The sequence below is a fragment of the Akebia trifoliata genome, chromosome 15 (genome assembly GCF_017979445.1).
Source record: "Akebia trifoliata isolate Shusen 1 chromosome 15, ASM1797944v1, whole genome shotgun sequence".
NCBI lineage: Eukaryota > Viridiplantae > Streptophyta > Magnoliopsida > Ranunculales > Lardizabalaceae > Akebia > Akebia trifoliata.
The window spans coordinates 25,774,747-25,786,991 of record NC_141389.1 but is presented as its reverse complement, the minus strand read 5'-3'; the positions used below and the strand labels follow the sequence as shown (position 1 = coordinate 25,786,991).

Here is a 12,245-nt window from a genome sequence, read left to right as displayed (position 1 = left end):
TATAACCCCACGTTCATTTTTTTTAATTTTTGAACGAGACGTCTCAAACGTATCCAAAAACTCGTCCGAGACGACTTGGTATCTGGCATCAACGAGACGAGACTCGAAACCAAGTTTTAAAACCATGATTAGACCTCAGGAACGACTCACATTGACCATCTCACAAAGTTGCCTCATTGACTGAGATGACTCGCTCGATCTCGAACGAGTTTTAAAACCATGGTCCACACACTCCACACCAACAACCAGTCAGTCTTTAGTACGAAATGCTGACCAACTACAAACACCGAAAAAGCGGGAAAAAGAAACAACTTGAAGAAAGTTAGTTGCTCTCTCTCTCTCTCTCTCTCTCTCTTGCTTCTAAGCGTCCTTTATTCACATTTTCAATCCATCCATCGTTGCGTCTTCAAGCATAAAGTCGATTCTCTCTCAAATCTTTATAAATCCTCAAACTTTCTCTCACCAAAACCAAGGAAAAAGATACAAAAATGGCGAAACCCCAATCTCTAATCGTCCTCTGTTTCGTTCTTCTCTTTAATTTCTCTTCTGCAAATTTTCCCGAAGACCTTCGACTTCCTTCCAATATGAATTTCCCTAAACAAGATGCAGAAAAGCTAATAAGACAACTCAATCTCTTCCCCAAAGATCCCAAAGCAGAAAATTTTTCTTCCTTAGATTCCAAGATTGTTGAGAAACGTTTCAAGTTTCCAAATTTTGTTGATTCTGGTATTTCTGTCGAAGATCTAGGGCATCATGCTGGGTATTACAAGCTTCAGCATTCTCATGATGCTAGGTATACTTTTGGAACCCTTTCTAGGGTTTTTGTGGAATCTAGTTCTGTTTGAGTTTCAGTAATTTATTTATGTTTATTTTTTTTTTGAAGAAAGAGTAATTTAATTGGTTGATATTCTGAAATTTGAAAAAAAAAAAAAAAAAAGGGAAATTTAAATGAGGTTTTTGTAATAGATAGCAATTTATTTGAATGGGTAGGAAAGAAAAACATGAATTTTTTAGATTTAAAAATGAGTATGAGAATTGAGGAAATACTAGTAATTTAGATACCAATTCGGTTGAAATACTAAAAGGTTTTTATTGGAATAAAGGAAATAGCCCCAACAGATGAACAAGTTACGAAGACATGCCAGTCAGAAGCATAGTAACTATGTTTGAATTTGGCAATTATTCAGTGGGGTCAGTTCGGTTTAATTTGGATAGATCCCGGGAAGCTTTGGGAAAATTTCAAGGGTTATATATTTTAATCTTGAGGTTGAAGTTGATGGGTTTTAGGGACAAATCAATGTTCTTATTTTAGAAATAAAAAAATTAAAAGAATGTTTAATAAGATTTTGGAAGACGAACAAGAAGAAGAAGAATCAAGGTTGAAAAAGATGAAACTTTAGGAAAAGACTCAAGTTCTCAAAAAAGACCAATAAACCTTGAACAAGGAAAAAAGAGCCTCGTAATTTGCCAATTAATTGGATCAGTCTTTTTAGAGGCCTCCAGGCGCAACCTCAAGGCGAGGTGCACCAAATGGGTGCCGAGGCGTTGGGGTGAGGCGACCAAACATCTAAGGCGTGGTTGAAATGTGACTGAGGCACAAGTATTTTTGCTGGAGCGTAAGCCTTAGATGTAAATCATTTTTTTTTTTAAATTCACTATTAATTTCATGTAAGTATTTTTTATATACCTATACTTTCAATACTACTAAACAGGTTGTTATGGAGCATTTAGAAAACGATACCACATGATCAAATCAAGAAGAAGATTCATATGGTTGAAGATAGAAAGTGATTAGCTCTTGAGATTATTTTTTAGTGGTGGACATGAACTTTTTAATTTTATTTATTATAATGGTGGATCATGGACATGCTTAGTATTGAGTATTGGCTATCAACTCTTAATTATAGGGGATTGAAACTTGGAATTTTAAAAATTAGAAATATATGTTGGTTATCTTATTTTTTATTTTTAATTTAAATTATTTATATATTTTATACTATTTATTTTAAAAAAATTCATGCGCATGAGGCTTACATCGTACGCTTTGAGGCTTACGCCTCGCCTCACACATTAGTGTCTGAAAACATTGAATTGGATAATCACTGATGTAATCAGCAACTTCCCTATTCGACCATTTTTTCCCAAATTTCAGAAAAAATTTGCCGAATTTGTGACAATGGTAAAAAGCATACTTTGATATGAGCAGAAGGCTCTGAAAATGTAAAGGGAAAGGTGAAAATGACATGAATTGAGGTATTAAAAATATATCTAAGACATGATGACGATGCATGATTCATGTTACCAATCCCAATATTGGGGATAAGCCGTAAATGATGATGATGATGATGTGGGTGCGCTTTATGTTTCTATAAGTTGATTTTTTTTTCTTTATTTGCAGATATTTTATATGTTTGTTTTGTGTACCTAATTGTACTCATTTATAATTTGTAGAATGTTCTACTTTTTCTTTGAATCACGGAACAAGAAGAATGATCCTGTCGTTATATGGTTGACTGGAGGACCCGGGTGTAGTAGTGAATTAGCTGTTTTCTATGAAAATGGACCTTTCACCATTGCAAAGAACATGTCTCTTGTGTGGAACAACTATGGTTGGGACAAGGTATCATGATTTCCATCTAATTTATTTTTTCAACTTCAAGCATTAATATTTTTGGAGCATTGTGCATTTTGGAAGTTGTAGGGTATCAAATTTAGACTCTTATTTAGTACATAGAACTTTGTTTTTTATTCATGGTTCTAAGCTCTATTGTGCACATTTGACTTAAACATGGGTTGTAGATTTTAACATAATTTTTATTTGTTTCACACAGGTATCAAACCTTTTATATGTTGACCAGCCAACTGGAACGGGTTTTAGTTACAGTTCTGATAACCGTGACCTACGTCATAATGAAGAGGGTGTTAGTAACGATCTATACGATTTCTTGCAGGTATTTGTGTTTCTCCTCATGTTTTATTATGTTAAAACATGTCATATAATCTTTTTTGTCAAACCACTGAGAACGAAGAGAAAATAAACCGTGATTTAGCTGTTAATGCTTTGTTAGCATTTGTGTTATTGCATATTTAAAAAGAAAATTCAAGTCTAAAACAAGATGTATGATTGAGATGGGGATATATACATAGGGATTCCCTAAAAAACAGATAACTAGTAAACCTGTGTTTTTCTTCCCATCTCAGCCATATTACACTTATGAATGGAGAAATTGAGGAAGATGTTGCCCAATTGAAGGAGAACTGGATGGTTAAAGTGGAGGTTTGCTTTTGGGGTGCTCTGTGGCATACACTTACCAATCAAACTAAAAGTTATGTATAAGACAGCAGTAAGAATACTTATTCTTTATGGAGTTGAATGTTGGGGAATCAAGCAGCATCATATTAATAAATTGAGCATAGCAGAAGTGAGGATGTTGAGATGGATGAGTGGAAAGAGTAAGGAAGATAAAATTAGAAACAAACGCATTCAGGAAAATACTAGAATAGCTCCAATAGGTGATAAACTAAGATAAAGTCGATTGTGATGGTTAGGGTATGTTTATGAAGGCTGATTGCATTCCTAATTAGAAGAGACATTCAAATTGAAGGTCTTAAAAGAGCAAGAGAAATACCTAAAAGAATGTTGATGGATATGGCGAAAGCAAATATGATCTCACTTTCAACCACAAAAGACTTGGCTCTGGACAAAGTGGAATGGAGGAATATGATTTGTTTTGCTACACCGCGAATCTTTGTTGTACCCAATGCCCATAGGAAAAAAAAACTGTTGAATAATATAAATTATTTTCTCCTCTTCTACTTCATTTTTTGTTGAAAACCTCCAACAAATTCCATGATTGCATATTTCCTTTTAAGCTGGCACCTAAACTGTAAAACAGATAAAACTGAGAATTTTTTTTTTTTTGGAGGATGATTAGAATGTATGATTTAGATATTAGAGCAAATCCAACACATCTTCCAAAACCTCTCCACTTCCCTCAACTGCCATTTGGAGTGCATTATCCACTGGAGTGCAAACACCTTAAACATCCATAATGGTGATCCATAATGCTTACATCCTCCATTATGGAATACCAAAATGGAGTTTTCCCTTGGAGTTGGTCTTAAGTCTTTTCTTTCTCTGTGTTGATAGGCATTTTTCGCCGAGCATCCTCAGTATGCGAAAAATGATTTTTACATAACCGGAGAATCCTATGCTGGGCATTACATTCCTGCTCTTGCTGCTCGAGTTCACCAAGGAAACAAAAACAAAGAAGGTATTCATATTAACCTGAAGGTACGTCACCAATTCTACTTTCTTCATTGTCAGATTTGGTTGCATCTACTTTCTTTCCTAGAGTTACATATCTTGAACTGTTGCGTAGGGATTTGCTATTGGTAATGGACTTACTGATCCTGCAATCCAATATAAAGCATACACGGATTATGCATTGGATATGGGAATAATTCAAGAATCCGATTACAAGAGTATTAACAAGATGCTTCCAGCATGCGAGTTGGCAATAAAGCTTTGTGGTAATTCTTCTTATTTCTGATTTTATCTTCATTTATTTTCCTTTTCAGTTAATTCACATCCTTCTTTATTAATTATTGTTTCTAAGAGACTAGTATAGAGAAATCGATCCAAGAAACAATAAATAAAGAAAAGTAAAACAAGATGCAAACACACAAAACACAGATTTTTATGGGATTCTCTCATGATTGGGATACATCCACAGATCACACCAATTCCATTATAAAGAGAAAATTTGCAGTTACAGATTTCACCCTTTCACTGAAAATGTATATATACCCGCAAGAAAACCTAATTAGGGTTTTACATAATACCAGTGAAATTACGAAAATACCCTTGGGAAAATTTCTTCCAGGGGCTCCACCCCCCCCCCCCCCCCCCCCTCTCCAACCCCCAGCAAGCTCAACACCGAGCTCAATTGGTGGGACGCGTGACTTGATTAACAGTACTCTTTGCTAACCAGTACCATCAGGCTCCACAAACCATAACACCTAGATTGTTGTTGGTTAAAAGGAACAATTATGTGGTAAATGTTTCTTCTATTTTGTTCAGCACTAGAGCTATCCTCTGTGGTTTTATAATGGAAGTGTTGTTTCAGGCACTAGTGGTAAAATCACTTGTATGGCTTCATATGTTGTATGCAACGTCATATTCAGTAATATCATGCAACTTGCTGGAGATACAAATGTGAGAAATCGAGGATACCCATCTTTTACCTTTTATTGAGACCAAATGTTTCTTTAACCCTTACAACATTTTATAATGTCATTTCAATTTATAGTACTACGATGTCAGAAAGAAGTGTGAGGGAAGCCTTTGCTACGATTTCTCGAACATGGAGAAATTCCTTAACCAGAGGTCTGTTAGGGACTCTCTTGGTGTCGGTGACATAGAATTTGTCTCATGTAGCCCTGCCGTGCATGAGGCCATGTTGATGGATTGGATGAGGAATTTGGAAGTCGGTATCCCTACTCTTCTCGAGGATGGAATCAAATTGCTTGTATACGCCGGAGAGTATGATCTTATATGCAACTGGCTTGGTAGGTTTCTTGAGTAAAATTCAAAAGTATACTTTTTTTTATTTTTACATTAGTTAATTATGAGCATCCCCACTGTGTATTTGGGCAGGAAACTCAAGATGGGTTCATGCCATGGAATGGTCTGGTCAGAAAGAATTTGATGGAGCACCCACTATTCCATTTGTGGTGAATGGCGCAGAAGCAGGACAATTGAAAAGCCACGGTCCTCTCAGTTTCCTCAAGGTCCCTCCTCGCATACCTTTTTGTTAAAAATCCTGTCTTCTTTTACTGTCTTTTCTGTCTCATTTATTAGCTAAATTTAGGTGATAAACTAAACAAATATCGACTTATGTAACAACAGGTTCATGATGCGGGTCACATGGTCCCGATGGATCAACCCAAGGCTGCATTGGAGATGCTAAAGAGATGGACCCAAGGAAATATTGTCTCATATGGAGATGAGGCAGAAGACGAGGTTGCATACATGTAGTAGACCTGCTTGACACACAACCCTCCTACATTGTTGTCTCTTTTATAAGGTTTCAGACTTCAGAGATAGCTTCTGAGTGTGGGATGTCTGTTTATATTGTAGCCCTTTTGCTCCCTTAATGTGGTTGTAAAAATATTTTCCCCTAACGTCAAATGAAGAATCACAGAAATAACTGGAAGAATCTCCATTTTTCATTTTATCTCTAGTGGTAATCGAAATTGGAATTGGTCGAGTCAAACGAAATTGCACGGCTAGAACAATGATGGGATCATTCATGTCTCACAATTTAGAGTATAAAATTATGTGGAGCATACTTACCAACTAACACGTGGTGTGACAAATAAACAGACCATAAATTACACATTGACGTATAGTTAACATGTAGGGGACAATTTACATAAGGTGTATTATAAATTTGTAATTCACGATATCAAATTTATGAAGATTGAGATTAGATAAGGTTTTGTTATCTACATGTTTCTGATTATAATTGTTCTTGATTTTCTATATAAACCTTATCAGGATCCATTATAAATCAATAAAAAAAATAAATCAAATACGTTAGGAACCGTAATGAAAATACTGACTTGAATTAAATTTAGGGGATTCGTTCTAACGCAACACGACGAGGGGCTAGGTCCATGACATCTTGGTGTAAAATCCGAAGATATGTTTTAGGACAAACCACCAAACATCCTTAATGGTCATCCACCACTTTTCTTGTCCTGCCAATTAATAGGGTTGTCAATGGATTAGGTCAGGTCGATTTGGTACCAATCCGACAAGAATCGGATCCCAAACCAATCCAATAAATATTGGACCGGACTCTTAACGGATTGGATCTTGTCGGATATTCAAACCCAATCCAATGACAATCAAATCGGGTTTGGATCAAACCAAACCAATTTGATTTACAAATTCTAAATAAACTCCATACATTTAAATAAATATTAATATAATTTCTAACATTTTATCGAATCCGGACATGGTCAATCTGAATCCAATCCAATAAGATATCGGATTGAATCCTTATCCGAATCTAAATCATCTATCCAAACCCAAAGTTATGGTATCGGAACGGATCAGATTTCGGATTTAATACAATCCTGCTACCAATGTGGAGGCCAATCAGGATCATCCATTTGGCATCTGACCTGTTAGATGGTACACGTGGACAATTCCATTATTCAGATTACGTCCATAGCCTTTAACGAAGATATACTGCCCCTCCAGAAAACAGCTTGTACTGTTAAAACTAAAGGGTATTTTAGTAAAATACAAATTTGTAGTAGAAGTGTAAAACTAAAACCACTCTCTCTGTCTCTGTCTCTGTCTCTCAAACTGTGTTTCAATGGAGGCTGACAGGTATTGTGCTTCACGAACTTCTGTTATTCTCTAAAAAATTAGGGTTTTATTTGCTCTTCATCTGATCAGATCAAAACCCATATTCTATTTCGTTGTAATTCTCGATCTACGTGCTTTACATGACCTTTACATCACTTTAATTTCGTTGTTCTGTGTAATATTGCGAGAGAGAAGAGAGATTTGTGCCCGTTTATCTTTATTTGGGGTTAAAATATTTAATTTCTTTAATTGGGGAGTTATTATAAATGGCTAAAGTTTCCTCTTTTCCAGATTAAATTCCCCAAACACATCGGCAATTAAGCTCGAAGTTCTAGGCCATCAATTGCAGTTTTCTCAGGTATAGATTTTTTTTTTTTTTAATTTTATTTCTGTTGATTTTAGGTAGGATTATATCTTGGGTTGTGCCAGTGTCCCTCCTTTTAAATGATGGTCTTGTTTAAAAAAAAATTTAAAATAGTATGGGTTACTAAATACCAATCTAGAAAAAAAATGAACATTTGATAGAGAGCTTCTATAGCCACACCAAATTTTACTAACAGCACCCCAAGATGTGTGATAAATATATGGTGATTTACATATGAATTGGGGTGCTGTTAGAAAAAAATGGTGTTTCAATAGAATATCTCTATTTGATATCAAGTTTGGAATATGAACTTGTAGGACCTATCATTTACATTCTTTCTCCTGGACTATGGATTTCTCATATTATGTTTGATTCCCTTGTGGTAGGACCCCAACTCGAAGCATCTTGGTACTACGGTTTGGGATGCATCAATGGTGTTTGTCAAATTTCTGGTAATGTCCAAAAACCCCTTGAGCATCTCTTCCCAAGAGGATTTGTACGAATTTTGGAGATATATTTCTTCCATATCAATATGTGGTTTTTGGTGTATAAAGCACTCCCGAAAACTTTATCAAACTAATAGACAAAGTTGCAATCATGGTTTCAAAACTCCTTTGAGACGGAAACGTATCGCCTGAGATGACTCGGTATTGCCAAGCAACGAGACAGATAGACAAGTCAATGTATTGGACAAGATTTAAAACCCATGTTCATTTTACTCATTGTTTAACGAGACATCTCAAACGTATCGGAAAACTCGTCCGAGACGACTCGGTCTCATTCACAAACGAGATGAAACATCAAAACAAGTTTTAAAACCATGGTTGCAATAGCCCATTAGTTTGATTTCATTTTGTTTAAAATGTGGTTTTGATTGATATGCCAACCTATTTCCAAATGTTGCTATAAAGAAATTAAGGCACGTCTTATTATGATATTTTTCAAATTATTTAGGAAAAGAATTGCAGAAAGGGTAGATTTTCTCCGTCTAAACTAAAAGGAAAACGAGTCATTGAACTTGGAGCCGGTTGTGGGGTAGCTGGATTTGGTGAGTTCTTTGCGTGATGTCAATATGATCAATACGATTGTATCAGCATAGAGTGCTTATTAATGGTTATCAGGCATGTCATTGCTTGGATGTGATGTAGATTGCTTCTTTCAGGCATGGCATTACTAGGTTGCGATGTAGTTTCAACAGATCAAGTTGAGGTTTTGCCTTTGTTAATGAGGAATGTCGAACGAAATACTTCAAGGATCACACAGGCAAATCTTGATTCAGGTGCCTTTTGAAACATAATGTCACTGATAAACTTAATCTTGTTGTGTATGTTTTAGCTTCAAGTTTGTTTTCTTCCTTTAAGCCAACCAAGGGATTAAATTTTGATTTTGGTGTCTATTTTACTCAGTTTGGAAATGAGGAATCTTTGAAGAAATATATTGATCGATGTGGAAATTATTGAATATTTTGAAAATGATAGAACTAATGAGGAATTTTTCACTGAAATTATAGAAAATGTAAATTAAACATGGAAACGCATTTACAAATAATCAAAATATAGTAATCAACCTTACGGAATGTGAAAATGAATATTGATCATGTTCTACTACACATGGGTGAAGGAATCTAAAAGCCCAACTGCCAAAAACAATTGTATTATATATGAAAGTTCGAATAATAATGTCATATTAACTATATGTATTGTAATATATCGGATTAATGAGAATATGGACACAATGGTATGTGTATGCTTAGACGAACATTCTAATATGCATAGAATACACCGATGGATTGTCATATATTTTTTTATTGGTAAGCTTGTTCTTAACTTGGTGATGACGGGGATTGAATCCAGTTCTATGGCATCATCACGCATAGATTTTACCAACTAAGCTAGTTAGCACCTTCATCTAACTAATCATAATTTATTTCTACTATTGAATATTATGTAAAATTTACAAAATCATTTCTCTCTTTTGGTGCATTTTCTTGTTTGCAGCAACATTTGGTTCCATCCAGGTTGCAGAGTTGGATTGGGGAAATCAGGATCATATAAAGGCTGTTGATCCTCCATTTGATTATATCATTGGAACTGATGTCGTAAGTTCATTGTACTAATTAAAGTTCATCAATTTCTGCAAACTGAGAGATGCCCACAAAATATGGTCAATTTTGTACTAAGGACACTTAAGTTTCTTAAAATTCAGCCACGCCGGACACCCATGTAATTTACTTTACTGACAAACGTCGATACTCTTCTTCAAAAAGATCTTAATTTATTAAAGAATTTTTTTTTTCAGCTAATATTGCAGATTGTTTCTATAATCAGCTTATCCAAATACATTCTTTCCATTTTGAATATGAAATATGAACTAAATTATTTTAGTGCTAGCTGATAATTACTCCTTGTTCTTAGTCCTTACTTGTCCACCTGATTATGGGGACCCACAAGGATGTCAAGCTGGAGAACCCAACCAGGGAGAACCTAACCAGGGCACTCCAACTTTTACTTATTACACCCTGATTTCTTAAATTATTGATCACACCCCAATTAAAGATTAAAACATACTCTTCAAACATTATCCAGGTTTGGTACAAATTATAATCTCAAAATTACAAAATATTTTGACACTCATTCAAACAAGTTCAGTTGTTAACAATTATGATTATGCTCATATATCCTAAACCCAAAAATAGATTCGAGTCAAAAAATGAGATAGCTTCTATTGGCACCCCAACTTTTACTTATTCTCAACCATTTACTTATTTTATTTATTTTTAATTAGGGGTGTAACCAGTAAAAGTTGGGGTGTCAATAGCATCTCCCTATATAAGTATATATCTTAATATATGCAATAAACGTATGGACACGTTGGTGATAACGTTTGTTGGCATTTAGGATTTTTGACACTTAATATTTTGTATCTGATACCGACATATGTGTCTATGATTGTGTAGGAAATTTTGAGTTGAACTAATAATAATAATCGGTGCGCTTGGATTTCAGGTTTATGCAGAACATCTCTTGGAGCCACTCTTACTGACAATATTTGCTTTATCAGGACCTAAAACCACAATCATGGTAATCTTTTGTGGGTTGTTCTATTCTACAAGTCATGAAAGTCATATTCTCCTATACATTCTTGGTAATCTGCTTTGGGGATCTTTCCATGAGTGATGAAAGTCATATTAATGCACATTTTTTTGTTCCTGAAACTTTGTTCAGTTGGGGTACGAGATCCGATCTACAGTCGTCCATGACCAAATGCTTCATATGTGGAAGAGCAACTTTGAAGTGAAAACTATCCCAAAAGCCAAGGTATTTTACCATAAATAACCTACCATACTTTTCATCGATTTTAGAATGAAAGAAAAAATTTGCATTCTTTCAAACTTATATTTCATAGAGTAAATCTATGAGAGTCAGCAGTGGGTTTTTTTTTTTTTTAATTTAATTTAATTACCTGAAGAAGATATTATTCTTGGATCATCTAAATTTCAGTTTATTTTGGTTGCTAAGTTTTTCTGACCCTGTCAAAGTTTTCCATTCTTTCAAATAGTATTTTGAAGTTTGAATCTTTGGGATAAGGCTTTGTTGTTGTATTGTATTGTAATAGAAAAGCTTTATATACTGATTCAGAGTGTTCTATCCTTGTTTGGAAACCTCGCAATCCAGGACAAGTGCAAAAGACTCTTTTTGGAGGATCATTTGGATCGTCTTAATTAATTAATTAATTTATTTATTTCATCATTTATAATCAGAAGGGGAAATGTCCCTGAAGTAATGTACTCGTGTTCTTAAATCAATATTACATCTTATTTGGTGAAAAAAAATCCTTATTTCCCTGAACTGAACTATATACAACATCCCATGCAGATGGATAGTAAATACCAACATCCAAGTATCCAACTTTACATAATGGGATCAAAGGTTCAAGCAGCATCTACGGCCCAAGAGAACAATCAACAAAACATAGAAGGTGGAACAGCGGAGATGGATGGAAATGACAAGTATGTTGAGAGATGCAAACTCGGAGAGGAATTGGAAGATATTGGAAGTAAGGAGGTATTGGAAGACAACAACTTAGTTGTAGGACTTGAAAATGAGAAGCTAAGCGACTGGGAAGCAAGGAGATATGGCTCTATGGCGGCACGGTTACTACGAGACATCAAGATTACTTGAAGTTTCAATGCTGTTCCAACACTAATGCTGTTGATATTAGCCGATTCTAAATTTTTTGGGATCAGGCTTTGATGACAATGAGGAATAGTTAAATACGTGCACATTTGTATTAGAGAATGATTGTTAAGGTTTTTAATGTTGGGTAACTTATAAGACACTACTCTTATCATATTAAAGTTGCAATTTTTTTATACTTAATTTGTGATTTGAAACCCTCTTGAAAGCTTGTAATGTAGGATTTCCAAATTCTGAAAATGGTATTCATGTGGGTTTTTCATTTCAAGCCAGATCGATATTTGATGTCTTCTCATATGAT

The 12,245-nt window shown here is 34.8% G+C and overlaps 2 protein-coding genes across 3 annotated transcripts; both read left to right on the top strand.

The window, feature by feature from the left end:
• The first annotated feature begins 329 nt into the window (after positions 1-329).
• On the top strand, positions 330-6,239 carry LOC147384817 (serine carboxypeptidase-like). The gene is made up of 9 exons (XM_086426359.1): positions 330-793; positions 2,452-2,620; positions 2,832-2,951; positions 4,151-4,294; positions 4,383-4,533; positions 5,130-5,218; positions 5,313-5,571; positions 5,660-5,793; positions 5,912-6,239. The coding sequence occupies exons 1-9, from the start codon at positions 489-491 to the stop codon at positions 6,038-6,040; spliced, it is 1,500 nt and encodes a 499-aa protein (XP_086282485.1). The 5' UTR covers positions 330-488; the 3' UTR covers positions 6,041-6,239.
• A 1,077-nt stretch (positions 6,240-7,316) lies between these two features.
• On the top strand, positions 7,317-12,127 carry LOC147384816 (S-adenosyl-L-methionine-dependent methyltransferases superfamily protein). Of its 2 annotated transcripts, none has more exons than XM_086424829.1 (9): positions 7,317-7,405; positions 7,676-7,742; positions 8,135-8,200; positions 8,703-8,796; positions 8,911-9,027; positions 9,746-9,846; positions 10,754-10,828; positions 10,973-11,065; positions 11,624-12,127. In XM_086424829.1, the coding sequence occupies exons 1-9, from the start codon at positions 7,392-7,394 to the stop codon at positions 11,927-11,929; spliced, it is 933 nt and encodes a 310-aa protein (XP_086280955.1). In that variant the 5' UTR covers positions 7,317-7,391; the 3' UTR covers positions 11,930-12,127. The 2 variants fall into 2 exon arrangements, with proteins under 2 accessions (XP_086280955.1, XP_086280957.1); XM_086424831.1 differs by lacking the exon at positions 7,317-7,405 and adding an exon at positions 7,441-7,499.
• The last annotated feature ends 118 nt before the right edge of the window (positions 12,128-12,245 follow it).